We start from the raw sequence: 22,776 nt of genomic DNA on the forward strand, positions 1-22,776 counted from the left end.
ATGTGAAGTTGAGGTTTTCGACTTTGCAGTGAACGTGAACGCACCGCGAGCCATCCAACATGGCGGCGCAGCGAAGGAACTTGATGCAGAGTGTGAGTAGAAGCCGTAAAAAATGACCAGAGGAACCACTCAATAACCTTACTTTTGTGGAGTTGTTGGAAGCTGTTTTGCTCTACTCTGTCATTTCATTGGGGTCGTTTTGTATTTTACTTCTTCGTGTTACACAGTCTCCTTAATATATGCTAGCTAGTTTAGCAACAGTAGAGTTTTTGAAGTGTTGCTAACAATCGGCTAGCAATAACAAAGATAATAACAATATACTAGTGTCATTTAACTTATTTCATCTCATCAGCATAGACAGTTGTCTGAAGTAGCGTGAGGCAATTATGTGAGTAAACCCTGTAATAAGCGACTGTTGTTGACACCCTTCCTTATTCGACTGACAGTTTCTTGTACCAAAACTATATAGTTACAATGTTTATTCACTAGCATACCCTGCAAAGTGTCATTGAAGGGATCTAAGGTTGAACCAAAATAATGTACTGAGGTGTTCATCAAAGCCAATTGCTAAACGGGTACTACGTGTGCTATTACACAAGACTGGAATAAGCAAGAGTGGAAGTGAATGGAACGTCAATGTAAAAAGAATAGTGTTATTTCTACAGCATCAGAGCTGGACAGATGACCTCCCGCTGTGCCAGATGTGTGGGGTTGGCACTGCCCCCAACTGTGTGTACGGCCCCGATGGCAAAGGAACTCAGAGCCACACCAACGAGGACGGACACCTGAGGTTCAGGTGAGAAACAAAATAGAAGAATAAAAACACGTGGCGAGTAGTTTTCCCAAAATCTTTAATGACAAGATTTCTGCTGTAGTGACTGTGGTGAATTGGAAGTTGATGCTCCTGTCTTCTGTGAAGATCCAAACTAAATGTTTTTCCTCCCATACAGAGGCGAGGACGGCTGTTTCCTCTATGGGGTTTTTAATGGTTATGATGGCAGCAGGGTGGCCAGTTTTGCCTCCCAGTGTCTGACAGCTGAGCTCCTGCTTGGACAGATCAACTCCAGCCACACAGACAACGACATTCGCAGGATCCTCTCGCAGGTCTTTCCTAATTTAAATGACAGAACATTCACACTAGTGATTCCAGTGATGTATGTGAAGCGTCACTCTTGGGACGCTACAGCCAAAGTTCATGCAGTTCTTGATAAAGAGCAGCAGGAAGATTGGCTGTTTACTGGTTGCTCTGTGCCGCGTCATCAGTGTCTCATTCACGTACACGCTCCTGTGTGTTGCAGGCCTTTGATGTGGTGGAGAAGAGCTATTTTGAGACCATAGATGATGCTTTGGCTGAAAAAGCAAACCTGTCCAGTTATCACCTGCAACACAATGAGGTACGCAACGCTGGAAATTGGAGAGAGAAAGTTCACTGGTAGTTTCCATAGAAATCCAGATATAGACATTAGTGTGAGTTAATTCCTAGCAACTAGAGAACAAACTGTGTTCTAATTGGGCTTATTTGCTTATTTTCATTAGATAAGCTGGTCTCAGATTTGGCCCCGGCTTATTATCTTTTCCTTTTTTCCGTGCAGTTGTGTTTTCTGGCGTCTCTGCTTCATACTGTGGTAATAATTCGCTCTGTGTGTTGGTGGGGAGTTCCTATAAGATCTTAGTGATTTGATTTATTTATTTAAAATACCTTCAAGTCGTGATTGATTCTTTATTCTCATCCTCGCACAAGTTTGCTTTCCATTTCTGTGGTCAACATCTTCAGTGTTCAGTCTGTTCTCTCTTTATCTTGTCTATTATTCCGGTTTAATTGTTAATTTATTTATGCACATAGGAGCGTCTGAAGGAGCTGGAGCAGGAGGTGTCCGGAGGAGCGACAGCCATCGTTGCACTAATTATCAACAACAAGCTTTATATCGCCAACGTTGGTAGGAAAGCCCGATTACCTGTATGCTTTGTTTTTAACACTAACGCAAATATTCGATATTTAACACAGAGCCTAGTTGTAATAACACCTGATAAATACAGCCCAGCATGTAGATCCACCATTAGTGTTTGTCCTGTGACCAGTAGATGTCAGGCTTAAACAGAGACTGCCTTGTGGCACCTCTTGTCCATCTAAATATATGTTTTTGGGTTCTCTCTGATGTTTTAGCTCCACCCACAGACGACTGATTCCCTCTAAATGTGCACCTAAGCCATGTTGCGGCCCCCTACGCAGAAAAGCCCCTCACCCACTCCGTGGATTTAATTTCCATTTGTCACGAAGCAGAGGGCACACTGCAGTAAATAGAGCGGAGGAGCGTGCAGTAATTAGCAGGAAAAACACAGTGTCTCCTCACCAGCATGCAGTGTGAAGGTCAGGAGTTCAAAGTTGACGGAACACGAATCCAAGGAGATTTAATCATAATAGCATATGTGCCCAGAAAAGTGCTCCCAGCTGTGTGCTGACGTGAACTACATTTGACAGTTAAGGTCAAGTAACCCATAATTTGATACAGTGGGAATTGTGTGGAATGCGTGGAGGACAATGATCACAAATAACACACAGGAGTGATGTTGTTTCCACATATGGAGCAATGACAGGTTTGCATATATGAGCATTAACACTGTGGATCATTTTTAAGGAATTTTGGGGTAAAATTTGTGGCAATTCTTTAGCAAGAAAATGCCTACAAGTATTGAATGATGCTTCAGAGATTAGATTTTAGAAAAGCTGACACTAATACCAACAATGTTAAAAAGAAAAGAAAAAACCTTTAGAAGACTGAAGAGGCTTTGTTTCCTGGTAGTCGACCTCTGGGCCCCACATGGAGAGGGCAGGGAGAGGGAAGGAGGGCTCGCTGCTGAACCAAACTGGGTTGTGGAGGTGGTGTGGTGGAGGCCCAGCTCAATGAGCCATTCTAAAATTAGAACCCAACAATAAGCAAAGAATTACATCTTGTCTTTGAATTCATTTTCTATTGGACTGGGATTTCAGGTACCAACCGGGCTCTGCTGTGCAAGTCCAGCAGCGATGGCCAGAACCAAGTTCTCCAGATCGGCCGGCCTCACAACACCGACAGCGAGGATGAACTGCAGAGACTCGCTGCCCTGGGTGAGACAGATAAACTGGATCTCCTAACCTCTGAAAAATTGCCCTCTGCAACTCAAACTAAGCTTTTTGCATTTAGAACCAAGTTGTGTTCTTTGCACTCAGCTGGATATTCAAAGACCATCATTAGAGGAAGGAAACAGACACTTTGAACAGTTGCTGCACTGCAGCTAATGGTCCAGTAATGTAGGACTTACCTATTACAGCAAATGTAGACATTCTCATTATCCTTGCAGAAGAAGTGGTCGTTGAAGCCTGACACCTGTGTTAAGTCCACAGTAATGGTGAATAAACTCCATCAGGAGAGGAAGCTGGGCTGCCCGCTGCTGTTTGTTCTCTCCCCAGTCAGGAGTCCACATAATTATGCTGTTGGCACTTCCCTGGCTGATTTAACTGAAATAGCGTTTATTCCATTTATCCAGCTGAAGGTGACCTCTCTGCGCCTATGCTATGTCCAAAGACACTTCTCCTCTTCCTCATTCTTTCCCTCACATTCTAAACCTCATCCATCCGTTCACCTCCTGCAGTTCTCAAACCGCCGTTGATGCTGATTCTCTCCGTGTGTTTGACCACTTCACCATCACGCAGGTGTGGATTCAGCTCGCGTGAGGCAGGCGGGTCAGATTGCAGGTCAGACCAGCACCAGGAGACTCGGAGACTACCGGGTGAAGTTAAACTACAACGACATTGACTTACTTAGGTAACGTCTCTCTACACACACACACACACACACACACAAACACAGATATCTATATCCACCTTCATCCATCTGTATACCTCCTGGGCTCCATTCAAGCTCAGGTTCTGCGTCTGTGGTGTTGTGAGCGTCCTTGATTGTGCGGCCGTGGTTAGTGCACAGATGCACTAGTGGCTAACTGACATTTAGCTCCACTAAATATCCAGCTTCTTTGATAAGAGGAGTCGTGATCTTACAGGGCGCGCTGCTGCCGTGTTAAGATGTGCAGTTTGCATATTTTTCCCTTGGTCTGATCTATTCTTAGTAACAGACTTAAAAGAATAGAATGGTTCTTAGTGCTGTATGGACTCCTGTGTTGGATTATTGTAGGAGCTGCACAGAGCCGTGTTCATTGGGCCTGAATATGAGTATTTGCAGGACTCTTTTATCACAGTATCACACGAGCGGCCCTGTCAGGGACACGTCCCCTCGGAGTTATGGATATTCATACTTCTTTTCAGTCACTCTTGCTTGGAGAAAAAAAACCCGCAGGAGAATAGAGATTTTACCACAATGGAATAGAGCAGCACAGAGAAGGAAGGCTAATTATTCACCTGCTTCATTATGCTCCTCGCTCTTAATAATTGAATCAAAATGTGTGGCGTTGTACTTGAATGGTTAAAGGAGAATCTATTTGTGGCTGTCTGGCATTAACGGGATTCAATCAGCACAGTGGAGGTTCTGCTTTCATATTACAGGTGTAGTTATCAGATCTGACCGTGTTCCAGTCCATCATTTTTCTTTCAGCCCAGCCTCTTGAAATACCACAGTCTGGCTTCCCTTTCCCACACTTCTCATTTCCTGTCTCTGTCTGCAGTCCAGCCCAGCAAATATTTGAGTAATCCAGATTAGTAGTACAAGTAAATGCACAACATAACTTTAATAGAATTTCAAATGGCAGAAAATGGAGAGAGAGAGTGGTAGGTAATGAGATAAAGAAAGTGTACATTTGATTATCGGGATTTTCCCTTTTAGGTTAAATGTACTGATGTCTTTTATCTTCTTGCCCTTTGTCTCCTCTTCTTCTCCGCATCTCCTGCACCATCAGTGCGGCCAAGACCAAGCCAATCGTCTCAGAGCCTGAGATTCATGGCAGTCAGTCTCTGGACAACATCTCTGGCTTCTTGGTGTTGATGTCAGAGGGTCTCATCACTGCGCTGGAGTCTGCCCACGGCCCTGAACAGGTCAACCAGGTCAGCACCTCGTACTGTGTTTATGCATATACGGTCACGAATGCCTCACGATGTCATTTATTGATTTTCTTTGTAATCTGTCTATCACTCCCTGCTATTTCCTCATTGTTGTAGGAAATAGTTGCCATGGTAGCAGCAGAGCTGGCCCAGCAGGCTAGTATCGAGGCAGCGGCTCAGTCAGTGGTGGACCGCGTCAAACGCCTGCACCACGACGTGTACGTGTCTGGCCGCCAGAGGGCAGTGTACTGTTCTCGACATGAGGACATGACACTGCTCATCCGCACCATCAACTACCCTCTGGCTGATGGTGCACTCACGCCCACACAGGGTAGGAACGGCTGTCAGGGACAGCTCCACGTAGCATACTAAAACAACGGTCCTTCCGTGGTGAAACGAGATTCATGAGAATCAAATATTATTACATTATCTTCCATAGCTGTACAGACAGCTTCTACAAAACCTACTTATCTAGAAGCTGTCTGAAGGCCTGCAGCCAAGAATACTTTGTAGAGCCAACATACCAGAGAGTCCGGGTTATTTCTAAAAGTGCTTAGTTCTCAGATCAGTTTTATGTCATGACTTGAAACAAATTGGTTAACAAACGGGTCCTGTCCCCTTGTTCTCTCTGGTCAGGTGGCCGTATATACCCAGTTTCAGTGCCCTACTCCAACAGCCAAAGCACCAGTAAAACCAGTGTGACACTCTCACTGGTCATGCCTTCCCAAAGTACTCTCACCAATGGAACCAACACGGCCTCCACACTGGAGGAAGGCACTCCGACTCCTGGGTGAGTTGGCTTTGTCTTCTTTAAGGTTCCTGCTCACCTTTACTCCACTTCAGAATAAACCTCTCCTGCTCGGCCTGATGTCAGCCAGCTTTTTTCTTGTGTTATAAAACTATTTATGATAATATTTATAATATCCACTTCTTAATCCTCCTTCTGAAAGATTTTCCATCTCTCACACCACGCCAGCGGTAAACTGCTCTGAACTCTACTGCTGTGCTTATTTACATGAATGCATATTTCTGTGTGATTCCTTTGTGCTCCATCCAGCCACAGTCCTTTAAATCAGTGTTTTTCAACCTTTTTTGAGCCAAGGCACATTTTTTTCATTGAAAAAATCTCGCGGCACACCACCAGCAGAAAAAAGCTTATTTTAACACTGAAGAATTATGTTATATTATAGTGTCTTGAATAGGAATCAAGTAAACAAAACGAAAAAGGTATTTTATAATCTTTCCATTTTTTACTCACTCAGTGTGAAACCTGGGCCTGTTTGGATGAACACAGAGCTGATATCCTGGCAGGAATCGATGAAAGACACACACGAAGCTCTTCCTCCACAGCTCTCAGTCTTTCTCTGTTTTTAGTTTTTACAGCAGTCAGGCTTGAAAAGCTCACCTCACACAGATATGTTGTGGAAAATGGGAGCAGTGTTAAAATAGCTTTGTTGGCCAGCATTGGGAACTCCTTTGCAGCTGCCAACCAAAAACTGTCCGAAGGTAGATCAGCAAAGCTTAGCTTGAGACCACGATCTTGTCTCAGTTCAGTTAGTTGCTCCTGCTCCTGTAAAGTCATGTCCTTTCCAACAGCTGATGCTGAGCTGAATGGGTCCCTAACCCAGTCAAGGCACTCTGTGGAGGCTGAAGAGAAATAAAATGACATCTTCTCCTCAAGAGTTTTCAGATGTTTAACTATTATCTCACAGAGTGCAGCAATATTAACATCTTGCCATTTATTGGTGAGTGGGAACATTTCAAGATTGCCACTTTCCACATGTTGCTGCCAGAGTTGCACCTTTGAACGGAATCCATTTATTTTATCTGTACTTGTAAGCAGGTTTTCATTTCGGCCTTGCATTCGTGTGTTCAGTTCATTCAGATGATGAAAAATATCCGCCAGGTATGCCAGCCTTGCACACCACTCATCACATGCAAGCAGCTTTGCATAATCGGAACCCTCATTTGTCAAAAAAAACTTTAAGTTCCTCTCGCAGCTCATACACGCGGGCCAGCACCTTGCCGCGCGACAACCATCGCACCTCCGTATGAAACAGCAAGGCTTTATGCTCCGCTCCCATTTCCTCACACAAAGCCGCAAAAATGCGACTTTTCACAGGTCGTGACTTCACAAAGTTTACCATGTGCACAACATCATCCAACACAGGAACGGGGTCTGCTGGTAAAGTCTTGGCAACGAGGGCTTCGCGGTGTAAAAAACAGTGCGTGATGATCACATCTGGGTTTTTTTTCCTTCACTCTGCTTACAAAGCCTTTGGTGCGTCCGACCATGGCTGCAGCTCTGTCAGTGCACACACTCGTGCAGTTTTCCCACTTAAGTCCTTCTTTTTCCAGATATTCTGATGTAACCTGAAAAAATTCCTCTCCTGTTGTTTTTCCTGGCAAAGCCTTGCAAAATAGAAAGTTTTCTCTGATTTTGTCTCCATCCACAAAACGCACATCAGCCAAGAGTTGAGCATGTCCACTTATATCAGTTGACTCATCAAGTTGCAACGCAAAGTTCTTACTGATACGGATCTTGTCCAAAACCACACTTTCGATGTCTGCAGACATCTCATCAATACGTCTGGAAATCGTGTTATCTGAGAGAGGGACTTTGGCTATTTCCTTAGCCGCTACGGGTCCGAGCATCTCGTTTACAATGGCTTTGCAGGCGGGAAGTATTCATTTCTCTGCCACAGTGTGGGACTTTTTTGATTTAGCCACAAGTTCAGCGACGTGGTAGCTAGCTTTAAGGGCTCTCTCGTTTACCTTTGTAGTTTTTCTCATGAAATCTGCCTGTTTCTCTGTGTGTTCACACAGGCAAACAAAATACTCAACATTTTTATTTTGAAGTGAAGGGTGTTTCGTTTGGAGATGGCGTTTAAGCTTACTTGGGACCATAGCACTGTTGGAGAGCTTTTCACCACATACCAAACACAACGGAGTCGGCGCCGTTGCATCTCCGGTAAAAGTAAATCCAAATGAAAGATAGCTTTCGTTGTATTGCCTCGCGCCAGAAACTTTGCTCGACGTCACCGTCTTTGCTTTCTTTTGACCTCCACTCATACTGGGGCCTTCATCTGGGTCTGGATTTTGTCCAGGGTCCAGTTCAGAGCCAGAATTTTTTCTCTTCAAAAACTTATCCATCACTCTCACCGCTGTCCCGCTATCCACAACGCCACCGTAAACGTCACCTGCCGCGGCATTGATGCGTCACTAATTCGCTTGTCTCCAAGCACAATGCAATTAACAATTAGCTACCTACCACCACCTACTGGTATGGAAGAGTACTACATGGTTACTCTGCCAGGCGCTAGACCGCACAGGCACAAACATTTGATAATTTCCCACGGCACACCTGATAATATCTCACGGCACACTGGTGTGCCGCGGCACAGTGGTTGAAAAACACTGCTTTAAATAGACACGAAAGAGACGTATGATCGATTGCGGCTGACGCTCTTCGAGTTTTGTCTTCCACACTAACACCAAAAGAAAAGCTAACACCAAAAAATAGCTTACCATTATGTGTAGTTGGCAGACCATGTGTTTCTTTTTGGCCATGTTTAACAATTTTTGTCCCAAACTGACTGAGATGAAATGGTTAAACATCAGTGACCCTTAGAGGTCATTCCAAAATGGCAAGGAGCAAAACATAAATGCCACATAGACATAAAAACCCATCATTTGCACCAGTGTCAACTGTCTGTTTTGTCAGTTTAAAGCAAAAAACAATCATGTCTTTGTGTTTTGTGTCTTTGTGGCATTTCAGCTTTCAGCCTGTGACTATGTAATGAACAATAAAGGGTTTCAAAACTTGAATCATTAACCAGTAACACCGTCACAAGCAAACAAACATGTTGGTGCAGTGGAACTTGAGACAGATTAAACATGAACCATCTACAAGCTACATAAAGGGAGAATCTGTGTTTCAAAACAACAATGACATCATTGGTCAGATCGGTGAATTAAGACATTGCAGCTGATCATAAAAATTGATCTTCTTTCAAGTCACAACCATGGACACATGGTCAAAATCTCTCCATCAACATGGAAATTAATTTTTTGCATCAACAAGCCAATTCGTCCAGGCCCTGAGGTATCCGAGCCCCCCCCACCAGCGATGCCTCTCCACCATATCTCAAGGTTGGGGTGAGGCTTTGATGGTTTGTGCTGCACTGGTTCCATTGTTGTTTAATCTTTTACTTAGCTAGGTCAACAGAGATGTTAGCATGTGATCCTATCTGTGCCGAGCGTGTGCAGTCGTCACTGTGAGACGAACACGTCTAGGGAGAGTAGAAACAGCACTGGACTCTGTCTTACGTGGACACGTGAACATCGGGGCTTGTAGAGATACTTTTGGAACCATTTTCAACATCATGCAAGTCACCTATTGGTCCTGACAGCTTCTTGAGAACAGCAAACTCACAACTGTTGTGTGTCTTTATAGGACAGGGCCCCTCCAATCTCAGAATGCTGACTCCAGGTTGGCTGACTTTTTGGGCCATATTAGTGTTAAACAGTCTGTGGGTGTGACACCTTTTATGACCTTTTTATTCTGAAGGGTTCCCATACTTTTTCCTGCTACTGGATTTATTTATTTAAAATATTATTATGATTAGAAAATGGGATGTGATCATATAGAGGATTTTAAGTGTCAGTATGTGTATAGTATTCACGATAAACTATATCTGGAACCGTAACCATGTCCACCATCTGTCACAAACAATCCTGCCTTTTTAAACTCTGTTAATTTGCTTTTGTTTACCAGTTATCAGTGATCTGAACCATTTAACCTCCGACTTATTCAGGACAAACATTCGAGTTCAGTCAACAGGAAGTAGCTATGACAAATATAAATTGACCAGCTGCATTTACTGTCATCAGAATGACAGATTGAATGCCTGAAGCTGAATTTGTGCCTCATACACTTGAGTGCTTAGATAAGTTGTCATGTATTGTTGCCTAGCAACAGTTTGAAGGAAAAACCAATATTGTAGGATGTAGTCAGATATTAAAAGAGACCTAAAATGCTCCGACAAGTTAATGTCAACATGAGGATGCTGTCTGTTCTATGGCTGAAGTGAAATTATCCATTCGATTGTCTGAGGTTACGGATTGATATGGCTCGCTTGCACGTTTCCCAGGTTTCCCTTGGCCTCCGGTTAATGCCCGAGGACTCCAGGTGCCTGATGATTTCAAACGCAGAGACCTGATTGTAATTATACAGTCCAGCCTTTTGTTTTGGAGCTTTTGTTGGCGAGTCAAGCTGAATATTAAAAAGTGGTGCTGTTAGAACTCGTCATGATCTGTACTCACGGTCTTTTCTTTAATCGCCTCCACGCCTTCCAGCAGAAATTCTTTCCATCTTGCTGCTGCTCACTTTCTGATTCGCGTGTGTTTTTCCTCCTCGTTGCCCTCCAACTTGCTGATATCCACCGTCTGCCCGCCGCTTCATTCTATTGACCCTTCAGCATGTCCCAGCACGTCACCCACCAATCCCAGGTGGATATTCTGCAGCCCATACTTGAAGTCCCTCTGTACCCCCTCCATCCTCTTCCTCATCTTCCTCTTTCCAATTCCCTCTTGTGTTTTTCCTCCAACCCTCCTCATCCCCATCCTCTTCCTCTCTCCACCTCTCTGTCCTGTCTCTCAGATCCTTTCGTCTCCTCTGTGGGTCCCATTTCTGCGTGCTCCTCTGTCCCCACCCTCATACCCGTCTCGACATCCACCACCCCCGACCAACCACCTTTCTCCCCTCCCTTCTTCTGTTCTGCCCCTCTTCCCAGCAGCCAGAGCCCCACTGCCACCCTCCAGTCTACGAACACCCAGACGCAGAGCTCCAGCTCCAGCTCCGGGGACGGAAGCCTCTTCCGCCAGAGAGGCAGCCAGGCGGCGCAGCCCGACGAGACGGGCAGGGTCCTGCCTTACGTGGACTTCAGTCAGTTTTACCGTCTGTGGGGAAGTGACCACAGCGATGGACAGAGCACACAAGGTGGACTTGGACCACAGTAGAAAGACAAGTGGATCTTGAGGGGGCCCGTGGATCAAGAAGGGACAGGCTTTCAAAGAAGTGATCAGGGTGACGCTACCGCTATGTCATCATGGAGGAAGGACTCAGGGATGCAAAGGTCTCATCAGACACTGATTACAGAGAGAAAGTCTGTAATCAGCAGGAAAGTTGTGTTTTTGCTTCTGCAGCCAATGCTGGACACAAGAAACAGTTCATACAGTGTAATCCCGATTGTAATCAAATGTAAAAACACAGAGCTGGTTTCGGGGGTGGCTAAATTCTACCATATGAAAAGACCAAAAGATCTCAAATGGGCTGAAAGGATATGGTTGGAAATACTGGTTTATCTGTAACTGAAGCATATCTGTGTATTTGTTGCATTTACAATTACAATGTGTCAGCTCTGATGCCTTTCTGTTGATTTTACACAGGGAGTGTGTGTTCACTGCACAGTAAAGTAAAAATACAACCAAGCGTCACGTTAACGGTGGTGGGGTGGCACAGCAAGAGCAGCTGAGGGTTCAGCTGCCTTCTATCTCTGTGTCAGTCCTTCACCGTTGCACACTGCTTTTCTTTTCCCACTTTAATCCAACAAAAAGTACCCACAGCTTCATGAAGCAGCGGTCTGTGGGGGTACTTGCACCACCAATCACTGCGCAGTCACCCCTGGACTTAATCTCATTCTTTAAATGAACATCTCACTGTTATAAAACTATAATTGGCTTAATGAAAGCAGTGATAAGAAACACACGACTAATAAGTGGGGGTGGAAACGATTTTTATTAAATCCTCTGATCGCCACATTGAGGCTTTACTGTAATGCAGGATTGCTCCCAATCAACGCTGACACAGGCCGCCTTACTAATTGCTCATTTTAGGGGTAATTGGAGTTTCCCTCCCGCTGAGGCCGTGACCTAATTGTTGAAGGGAGTTCGGGTCATTTTATGGTTCCCTGTAGGAACTGAAGGGAACTGGGAAGGGTGGGGAATGATAAGAGGTTGAACTGGTGGTGAAGAGCTGATGTTTAAGTGCACGTTGGAAAAGCTGCTCGAAGAGACGCGCAATCCAACATCCTGCACTGTGTTTCTCATGATTCCATTTCACTGCTGTGTTATTCCGCTGCACACTGGGAGACGAGCTCTGAGGATTGTGTCCTGGATAAACACGCTGTGTTCATACTGGACGCTGGGCTGATGGACGACCTCAGAGGGAGCTCTGGGTAAACACTGTCCCTGAAACATTCACATCAGGCTCACGTTCAGGCGCCAAGCTTTTCACTTTACCACTTTCTTTTCCCTTTTTAGCATATGTAAAGGGCATCGGCTGCCATTTTTGTCTTCTCTTCTCAGCTGACCGCTGCACTAATGGACGGTGATGTAGAGCGTGGTTAGGCTAAGCAGCATATTCAAACACACCATCAATCAAACCTGAGTTATGTCACTCACAACATGTTGCAGCCAGTCTGAAGTGGAGTTGGTGCGTGAAAGCACGAGCAGCGTGGAGTAATATCAAGGATTGCGCATGCTGGTCCCACTATATTTGCCACAATGGTCCTCTCAATCATTAATTTTGCAAATGTGATGCAGAGTGTGTTTTATCAACCAAGCAGGCACTATTAAATGGGTTTTGGTTACATATCGAGAACAGTGGCCAGTTGTAAACTGCACATGCGATAACATAGACATATTAAGCACCATCCTTTTACAGCACAAACACATCTCTGATCTTCCTGTTTCTGGTGAGCTAGCTGTTCATTTTAACCTGCGCAGTTTTACAGTTAGCTCAGGGCGTGAAGGTGCAGCACGTTCACAGGAGGCTGGAGCACTTGTCTTCTAAGTGATTAGATCTAGTTGACTCACCTGGAGGCTGTATCTTAGCCGACTGCTCATGGGACACTACAGAGGGAAAAACAGGTAAATGCAAACTATTTTTTATGTCTGTGCGTTGATTTTGGGTGGAAAGAAGGAGACATGACAGCGTGTCTGTTGGCTGTGCTGATGTTTAGTCTGTCAATAAGTTCAGACTGGTTCCTGTGGTGCCTTATGCCTCGCTTTGAAGCTGGGGCGGCAGTGTTGATCCTTTCAGGAGGAATAATGTAACATTCTGATCCTTTTTATCCCACCAAAGCTGGTTCGTATTTTTACTGGGAAGAAAGCTAATGGCGAGAGGAGGAGCTAGTCCTCTGATTACCATCACCCAGAGACAGTTTCATCTGTCCTGGAGGAGGCAGTCATGTCCAGTCTTGGTTTCAGTCTTTGTTTACGATGGTATTTAATGAGAGAAAATTACGTTTCTCGGTGAAAACTGCAATAAAAGATGACTAAACTCCGCCTGATTGGATCCCGGTCACACCTACAGTCGAATGCCTGTCCCCACCCCACCCCCTTCCTCTGCAAGCTCGCCTCAAGCTCTTTGGATCATATCATTTGACTCCAGATCTTATCACTGTAAAGCCTTTGGTCTGGACTCTATTTCTCTGCAACAATTCAAAGCTTCGCTGTCAGCCTGAGTTAACAGAATTGCTTCCCTTGCACATGGAGTCTTGCATTTGATCTCTTCAGTCAGACTGAAGATCCGGACTGGAGTAATGGGCCCAGGTTTTTCACTGACATCGTAACTCAATGGTCTCTGTGTCGCCATCAGATGTGTTGACAGCCTGTTATTAATATTTGATTAAAACGGAAGGAAGGCTCGATTTGTGGTGCTTGAAGCCCCCCTCCAGCCTCTCTGCTGCTGGCCGCTCGGTGGGAAAACAAACGGAGGCACGGAGGTTGACGATCTCACCCTGACACGAGGGATGTCGCACTGCTGGAGGCCGAATATCCAGCTGGATTCAGTGCAGAGCAAACAAGCTCTGACTGGCAGCTCTCACCCCAGAACACTTGGTAGGAAGAATGTGGCCACAGGTCTGTGCAGGTCCTCTGCTGTGTAATTAGCACAAATAGAACCAGAACCTGACACAAACTTGTGCCAATTGTAGTAAATAGGACTCAACAGCACTTCGTGAGCTGCAACTAAAAGTGTAGAAATTGTTTCTGTTCCTGCTCAGGTTACAAAGAGTCAGCTGTTAGGTTCACTATTAAAGTTAAAGAATTTAGAGGGGGATAAAAATGGTCCACTACACATCTGTAATTATTTTTATCCCTATAAAAATAGCAGGATGCTTTAAAAATGCCACTAAAAAGACAGGAAACGGTGTTTAAAGATTAGTCTAACCTCCATTTACATCTCAGTGTCAGTCTTATCGCATATCGCATATCGCAAGTAAAACGCAGCGTTCATATTTTTACACTAAAAGCCTAAAAGCTGCTTTTATTCCTAAATATTACCGTGTTTTAGATTTGTAGCTGCATTTCTTTGAATTGCGGTGCACAGATAGAGTCAAATGCTTGTATTCTTGAACCCTTTTTGACAAAAGGGGAGGTATTTTACACCTAAAAATGTCAAGTATGCAGTGTGCATTACAGCCTGACGGGGGCTCCTGCGTTGGTCACAGGAGCCTATTTTTAGCTCTGCAGAACTTGGACACATTTAGTTTTCAGGGAATCACAGAAGACATGACGGGAATATTGACAAGAGTTTGTCTGTAAAAGCCTCTGCACCCCGCAGCACCCCCCTCGTGTTTTTGGTGCGCCCCCCCGCCATTACTGGGAGGAGCGTCCGTCTCCCCGAGCTCCTCCTTCGCTGCCGCTGCTTTCTGAAACTTGCCCCCCTCACACATTTTGCTCTCCACCTCCTGTTCCCTGCAGCCTGTCTGAATCCAGAGAGACATGGGGGTGATGGAAAAGAGGTGAGAGAGGAGAGAACGCAGGGGGAGATCATTCGCAGGAGCGGAAAAGGCGTCACAAAGAGCGCAAAGCGCAGCGCGGAGGACGGAAGACAGGCAGCCGCATCACGGAGCGAGAGAACCCGAGAAGACGCGAGGGAGGAGGCGAGAGCGGCTCGTAAACACGACAGAAAACGACGAATAGGACGCCAGATAGTTGATCATCCCCGCGTCCATCCTCGTCTGCCCATCGCCATCCTTTTGGCGCACCGTTTGTGGCTCATCATCCGAAGCAGATCGGCCGGTTCTTTTCTGTTTTTTTTCCCAACCGTTGTTGCAGCTTCCTCTGACCGAACCCCCGTTCAGGTTCCCGGAGAGTCAACACCAGCAGCCGGAGAGGAGGCTCCGGCATCACCACAGCCACCACAGAAGTCTCACTCGGGACAATCGTCGCGGGTGACCGCTGCGAGGAGACGGTGGCGTAAACGCACCGAGACCCCCCCCCCCCCCCCCGGCCCCCCCTCCAGCATCGCCGATGCGATGGCAGAGCGGCTTCATCTGCAGCACTAGACTACAAGCTGATCAGCAGGACTCTCATCCACCATGAGCCTCTAAAGATATTCGACACAGGCACAGATGGGTAAGAGGAGATGCTCTGCTCTGCTTTTGAATCATTTATTGCGGGCAGGGGTATTTGGAGAGCCCCCCGTGGCATTGCCCTCTGTAATGTAGAGGAGGGGGGTGGATATTTATACATCACTGGAAGGATGAGGTTGTAATTTGGGAGGTGGACATTGGTCAGGTTGGAGATGGTGTATCTCAGGCCACCTCATGGGATCTCTGCTGCTTTTTAAGGTTGTGGATGTTCCAAATACTGACCTGGGGGCACCTCTAAAAAAGCGAAAATAAGGCATACATGTACAACAAATACAGAAAATTGCACCTGTTTGCCTCACAGTTCTTGGTATTGATCTCTGTAACTTTTTGGGAGCACTGCAGCCTGATGCTTCTTGTATAAATGGATATGAGAAAACACATTTTTGGTGCAAATTTGCCAAATTTCCTTTTTGTCTTAATTCAGCACATGAACACGGCAGCACACAGCGCTTGTGTTCATTATCAGTCCCGGTCTTCTCCCTGCTGTTCATCCAGGTTATTGGCGAGATGTTCGCAACTAATGTTCATGACATCGGCATTTTTTTCAAAATGTGAGAAACGTTTGTTGAAACGTCACTTCATGAGTGAAAGGTTTCGTACGTCGGCAAATGTGACCTCTCAGTGCTGTAGTGGTCCCCCCGGAGAGGTGGGTAGATTCTCAACATGAAAATTTAGTTTACCCCAAACTAGTCAGTCGGTTTTGCCCAGTGTCACATAATTGCTGCTGCTTGATTTTAGGGAGGAAGGATTTTGGACCGTGAGTGAACCTATCTGAATAAGTAAAAATAAAGACACACTAACAATCCCTCACCTGGCAGGTCAGTAGTTCCTTTTCTAAACTGTCTCTGAACAGCTGTTTTGGAGTTTAGGTATATCTGGTCACGCTAGCAGAATGTAAGATCTGTTCAACACAAGACAAACATTCTAACTGAATACTTCAAATCTGAAGTTGACAATTCTTTCTCGCTCATATTCCACCTTAAATTAAAAAAAAAAGTCACTGTCAGCGTCCTCTCTGACGTGGGTGGGAGAGGAAGTTTGAGTGTTGAGCTAATGTTTATGGAACTGCCCCGGTGTAGCATTGTTAGTATGAGCTAAGGTGCTGGCTGATACAGATTTGCAAGGATGGTTGTAACTGTGTTTGAAGAGCTCTCTTCGTACCTACCTTTGTACCTTCTACCTGTTTTTTATGTATTGTAAATGCAGAACATTTGCAGTAAACTCATAAAAGGGAATTTGTCGGGTAGCAGTATTGTCCTCGGCATGACCCGCCCTGGACTGCCTCTGATTGGCTCATCAGCCCTCATGCCTAACGTTGACCAATCAGTGAAGAAGGGGAGCAACTAGCTTTTAGAGGCTCTAGAGCCACTAGAACAGAGGTGTCAAATTCAAATACCCATTGGGCCAAAATTCAAAACTGGGACAAAGTCACAAGCCAACATTGATATTTATTGAAAAAATCTTCCTCCAGCTATAACACGGAACCTTTTGGTATGGACCCAAACTAGTTTTGCTTAACTGAACAGGGAAAAAGTAAAGCTTAACACAATACAATATATAATTTATTATTGCACACATGCAAAATCGAAATTCAAATTAAAAAAAACATATCACTGGCATTCATTTCTTCTCTTTTAAATTTAAACAGTAATCAATGCCATTGTAAGTTAATGTAATGTAAATGTAATGCCTTTTCATCTCTTCTTCTTTCTGGCACATTGGAGTCATTTCCAGGTGTTTGTGCTTGTCTTGGTGTTGTGTTTTATAGTGACATCTGTTGTTCTCCTTGTAATGCACATTGGCCCCACATACAAGACAGACAGGTCTATCTTTTACATAGCTAAAGAGATATTCTGCCTCCTACCTGTTCAGAAAGGTCCTATTTTCGGCCTTCCTTTAATCATTTTTTAGAGGGGGAGTGCAGTGCCAGAATTAGCATTAGCATATAAGGTCACTATGACTACTTCCTCTTTCTTTGTGGTTGGCATGCCACATACTGGTGCATTACCACCATCAACTGATGTAGAGTGTGGATTTTGATACCAAAACACCAGCAGAGCATTCTGGTATTTGTAGTATCAGCACATGTGGTTTCAGCGATAATACCGGCGGGCCAGCTCTAACAGTCTATTGGTATGACTTCGTGGGCCAAATATAATTACATTGCGGGCCAAATTTGGCCCACGGGCCAGAGTTTGACATCTATGCACTAGAGTATGGTGGGTCAGGATTTCACCATCCAAGGGGAAACAAGGCAAATTAGCTTACAGATACTACAATGGTGCACATAGGGGACATTTAGAAGTGGGTACATGCACTACTACTTAAGAACTAAGTGGGTATACCCTGTATACCTGCGTAGACCCTGGACTGCACCAGTGTGGCCTACCCTACCTCTGTCAAAAAGAAACTCCAACCAGCAAATGCTGGATCCCCTCACCCAATGGAAGTTCCCCGCATCACCTCGTCACAAGTAAATCTCTCTCCGCCCCCAGGCGACCATGTTCCTCACTGACACAAAAAACCCATCATCTTTGTCGCTGTTGAGTCAACTCTCACCCCATCGCCCACTCAATCCATTTCTTATTTCCCATGGGAAATAGGGTCCATTTAGAGGCCAGGTATTGATCAGGGCTCCCAGGTGGGTGTGGGCACAGGAGGGCTCAAGTTAGCTCATATCTGAGCACAAGCTGATTGCACAGTGGTCAAGAAAGAAAATTCTGGATACACAGTGAAAAAAGGGAGCCACAAAAGAACTTCTGATGTAGCACAGAAGGCAGTGGAGTCCCGGAGCTAGTGTTGCCATCCCAGACCCCCCGCCTTTCAGCACAGCAGAACTCATCTGGTGGGAATGCTGGCCTTTTCACTTCACGGTGATAATGATGCAAAGAGACAGTGCGGTGTGTGGGGGTCGCACAGAAAATGTTTCCAATGCCTGTTCTTGCTGCAAAACCTTTGAATACGGCTACTTTTCATTGAGGGACCCTAAAATGTTGAGCAGGGCAACGTTACGATGTCTGGGTTTATTGTCAGTGGATGGGCTTAGTTACCGCAGTGTTCTCTGAGTGCGTGTGTGGGGCCTGACAGGAGCTTTCTCATTTTGTACCTGTGGCTGTAGCTCGGCCTGGTCTCCAAACACACACGTAGAGTTAAAAGCATCTCCACAAGGACGATGGCTCGACACAGACCTCGCGGTTTAATGTGGACCATGACAGATTCAGACAGTAAAATAGGCCTCCGAAGACCTGGAGCCAACTCCGACGCAGCGAGGGAGTTGATGACAGCCCAAACCTCAGTGCACGATGTACCATCTTGTACAATTAGCTCTTTCTGGGAATTTCACGTCTCGTTCAAACTTGTCTGAATTGCTCCAATGTTAGAACTGGCTGCTGTGTCACCACTGAGTAGACAGTGAGGGCTTTATGACCGGGCGTTAGAGCTAAAAAACAAACCCTAAAAGATGCTTTATCTGGGTTATAAATAGTTGATATTAAGGAGATAATAGGCTGTGAAATGCAAAGATTTAACCTGAATGAAGGGAACAAAAGATTAACTGACAAATTCATGTCAAGGAGGTGTGTGTGTGTGTGTGGATGTGTGTGGGTATGTGTGTGGGTATGTGTGTGGGGGGAGGGGGGGTGTTTTGGACACAGTCATGTGTCTGAAAGTGTGAAGTCCACAGACCTTATCCCTGCAGATGAAGCTCACATCTTTTGCCAGATTTGATTAAGAACACACGTGTCCCCCTCCTGCAGCTGTCTTTCACACACCCTTTCACGTGTGCTGGCCTTGCCGCCTGACGCTGGCTGACGTGTAAATTTAGGAGAATTGACAGTATTATCAAGAGCTCCTGAATAGGAACTCACCAAATGCAAGTTTCTCCGTCTGACCTTGATTCCATTTGCAAAACAAATTTTCTTTGGCATTGTTCATTTCCCCACTGTTTCCTCTTCTGTGGCTTTAGATTCTCACCATAATCTGTTGCTTCTTGATCTTTCACAATAGTTGCACCAACATAACCTTGAGCTCCTTTTATGTTTCCCTTTTTATCTGTTTTCATTATCCGAACTGGATCAATTGTCGCCTCACCCCCACCCCCCCAGTCCAGTCGGGCAGCTCTGATGAAGCCGTTTTGTGTCAGTTTTGTCCGTCAGTGGCATCAATCTCCTTTAACTGGGCAGGAAGGCAAACAATGGTGCTTTCTCAAAATGAGGAGTTTTCCATTGAAGGCAGACGGACGGATGACAAACAGTCTGTCAGGCTGCATCTGCGCTGCTGTGTGGCTGCAGCCGTCCAAACAGGCTTCTGAAAGAAAGACGCTCCTTCAAGGAGGAAGCACAGGACACCTGCAATCCCACCTAACCAATGATAGCTCATGCACTAAATGTTATAATTTGCAGTTGGACAATTCCCGTCCCTCTCTCTTCCACTTTTCTCATATTATCCAACCCTCTTCTATTTCCTGTGTCAACAACTCCTCCATTCTTCATCCCTCGCCTCCTCTTGTCAATGATTTCATTATTCTTCTCTCTCTTTTCACTGCTCGCGACTTGAGTTGCAAGGTCGAAGCAAATGGCTTTGCTGGCACTCAGTTCCTGTCAGTTTAGGTTGCAGAGAGTGATCTGAGAATGTGGAGATTGGTGGCCTCTTCTCCTTGCATAGCCGCCTGTTTTGCTAGATTCTCACCGAGGTCTTTTCTTCCCAGATGTTCAGAATAGAAGAACGCTGCCCCACAGGCTCATTTCATCTCCACTGTGCTCACTGTAATCTTTTTTCTAATAATTTCTTTAGTTTTAGTTTCAAGTTCTCCTTTCTTTAGGCAAATATGCTGAATTTGGTGAGAAGACTGTACCTTTGCAGGAAGTGACTACAAAACAGCTGCAAGCAGCTCTATGCAAACACTGCTGCAGCTTTTGCATAACCACAGTAGATCCTAGTGTCGAGAAAAAATACCCGAATTTGATTTATTTTAGCTTGCTACAAACGGCTTGCTGTGAATCCTTTGACAGTCGACTCCCCGCTGCCATCCAGACGTTGTTATGGATGTCTCCCATTTGCTGTTATTCGGCGTTATCTCCATTATATCAGGCTGAGTGTTGCTGAAGGATGTGAGGGGGCATGTTTGTCCCAGCAGCTACTGTTACCATCTGCTGGTGTGGTCTGTGGCATAAATATGCCCTTTATGCCACTGGAAGTCGACGAGACAAAGAGTTGTTTTCAGCAGAGACACATGGGGGCAAATCCTGGTGAGGGCTGAGGTAATTACAAGATATAAGTCAGCGTGGGGGGGCGGAGGGGTGCTTGTCTGTCTTTTCACTGACCCGGAGCTGAAAGTAGATAGACGTTGACCTCTGTGTGCATCATTCCTGCTCAGCCATCAGGCCAACACGGGTGTTTCATACAGCTCGGCGACAGAGCACAGAACACGGCAATATACACAACATCCGTCTCATTAATGTTTAATTCCTCTTATGTCGATGGATTCCAGCCAAGTTTCTATTAAAGCGATTGTGTTCAGTACATGGGAAGATGGAAGAAAACATGCATTTTCTGTCGCCCACCCTTCAGTAGAAGGTCAAGGGCAGAATAAACAAGAGATGAGTGGTGAAGCAAAGTCACAATTCTTAAAGGAGTAAGAGCTGCACCTTTGCGGGGCTGGAATAGGGGCAATTAACTGTTTTAAGAGATACCACAATCAACATTAAGAGTCCAAAAAGCACTTTAGAGAGAGCAGAGAGCCAACAAACAAGGTCATCAGTTAGAGCAGGAGCAGCAGACAGGTCTAACAAGGGCTTTGTTTTAAAACCAATAACATAACGTGTTCCCCGAATCGATTTCGTGACATATAAATCAATGAACACACACACACACCCACACAGTGGTATTTACTTCCACGACTTTCTAAGCTTTATTTGACATTTATTATCTTTCTCTTATTTTGTCAGTTATGACAATCAACTCAAGATCAGGTTTTCATTGCCAAAATTACTTTAACCTCTTCTGTTTCAATTTATTTTAATTTGCAATTGAATTCAGGAAGGAGTAGGTTTAATTCTTTGGAGATCTGTTAGAGTGTTCATTCTTTTTAGATTCAGCCTCGACTCATGTCCATACATGCAGATGACACAGGTCCATGTGTCCCAGAAAAGCCCTCCAAATTCAGTCTGTTCCTTAATTTCCTGGTTATTCCACGAGTAGCACTGCTGTGGCTTCATTTTCCCACTATTGCAGGTTACTGTTCATCCTGTTGTGGCTGCACACATTACTCACCCATCATCTCAGCACAGGTTCTGTGGGGTCAGTGTTTTCTCTGGTATGGGATGTCCAACTCTGGGACGGGTGTCACCGTGGGCCGAAGGGATTGGTGCCAAGATAATTGATTTGATTGGTGGTCCAGGGTCACAATCATCACAACAATCGCATCCAATGTGGAAAAGGTGATCACGCTGGATTCATGATAACCCACTTTTCTGTCTAAAAGAGTCTATTAGAAACATACTATAGTGTTCCATGTTGATTTTTGAGGCTTTGGAGTAGATTTACGCTCAAGGTTTGGTTTATTGCTTGTTGTTATAGCCACATCTGCTCATACGTCATTCTCAGAAGTATTTAGGGCGAAATGCCTTTAATGACAGGGTTGTGTTGGTGGATAAGTACAACTTGATAAGTCTATGGACTTGATTATTAATCTATTTTTAATGGCTTTGCAGGAGCATTGAACAGTGGCTACAGCAGCCACTTGTGACTTCAGTGTGATCTCCAGAAAAGGCTGTCTCAGGCAAAACACGCACACATACACACAGCTGACGGTCCAGGCAGGGTTTTCATGGAAGGGAAGCGGCTGTGTTGAGGAAGTTTTTGATTTCTGTGACAAGAAAGTGCTAAATGTGGACAAAGTTCGCTCCATATCTGTACTGAAAGCATTTCCTCCCCCTTTTATGTTCCCTTCCTCCCCCCTTTCTCTCTCTCTCTCTCTTTCGCTCTCCCTCTCTGGCTATTTGCAGGGTGCTCCCCTTCACTAAATATGGCAGTTTGTCTGTCTGTGACCTCAGACCCCCTCCTTTCGGCTCACAGACACCCTCGCTGGGTTGGGCTCATGTCGGACCGCCGCGCTGAAGTTTAACGCTGTGCTAAATTAGGCGCCCTCTGTCCTTGACAATCTCACTCTACTGTTCTCTTTCTCTCCTCTCATTCTCTTTGTTTCTTCCCTTTTTCCCCCCACCACCACAGTGTCATCTTACATTTGTGTCCCGCTGTGAGGACCTCAGGAGACCCGCTGAGCCAGGACAGAAAATGGTTCTGACC

The 22,776-nt window shown here is 45.2% G+C and overlaps 2 protein-coding genes across 6 annotated transcripts in view; both read left to right on the plus strand.

The window, feature by feature from the left end:
- Positions 1-12: 12 nt before the first annotated feature.
- Positions 13-11,456, plus strand: tab1 (TGF-beta activated kinase 1/MAP3K7 binding protein 1). 3 transcript variants are annotated; one of them, XM_011620020.2, is made up of 11 exons: positions 13-92; positions 666-796; positions 951-1,104; positions 1,299-1,394; positions 1,844-1,937; positions 2,990-3,106; positions 3,692-3,803; positions 4,888-5,032; positions 5,147-5,360; positions 5,666-5,819; positions 10,825-11,456. In XM_011620020.2, exons 1-11 carry the CDS (start codon positions 60-62, stop codon positions 11,048-11,050), a joined length of 1,476 nt encoding a protein of 491 aa, XP_011618322.1. In that variant the 5' UTR covers positions 13-59; the 3' UTR covers positions 11,051-11,456. The 3 variants fall into 3 exon arrangements, with proteins under 3 accessions (XP_011618322.1, XP_029707132.1, XP_029707133.1); XM_029851272.1 differs by having other exon boundaries at positions 10,828-11,456; XM_029851273.1 differs by lacking the exon at positions 10,825-11,456 and adding an exon at positions 6,292-9,404.
- A 1,401-nt stretch (positions 11,457-12,857) lies between these two features.
- The window catches only part of mgat3b (beta-1,4-mannosyl-glycoprotein 4-beta-N-acetylglucosaminyltransferase b), a 33,452-nt gene continuing 23,533 nt past the window's right edge, over positions 12,858-22,776 (plus strand). Inside the window, exons 1-2 of one of the 3 annotated variants that reach the window (XM_011620024.2) lie at positions 12,858-12,961; positions 14,798-15,454. Coding sequence is in view for 1 of the 3 variants with exons in the window: in XM_011620022.2 (XP_011618324.1) it covers positions 12,936-12,961 (26 nt within the window). In the remaining 2 variants the exon portion in view is untranslated. Of the gene's footprint in view, positions 12,962-14,724; positions 15,455-22,776 lie in introns of those variants that run through there. The other 2 variants (XM_011620022.2, XM_011620023.2) reach the window with 2 other exon arrangements.

This window comes from Takifugu rubripes, chromosome 17 (genome assembly GCF_901000725.2).
Source record: "Takifugu rubripes chromosome 17, fTakRub1.2, whole genome shotgun sequence".
Classification (NCBI taxonomy): domain Eukaryota; kingdom Metazoa; phylum Chordata; class Actinopteri; order Tetraodontiformes; family Tetraodontidae; genus Takifugu; species Takifugu rubripes.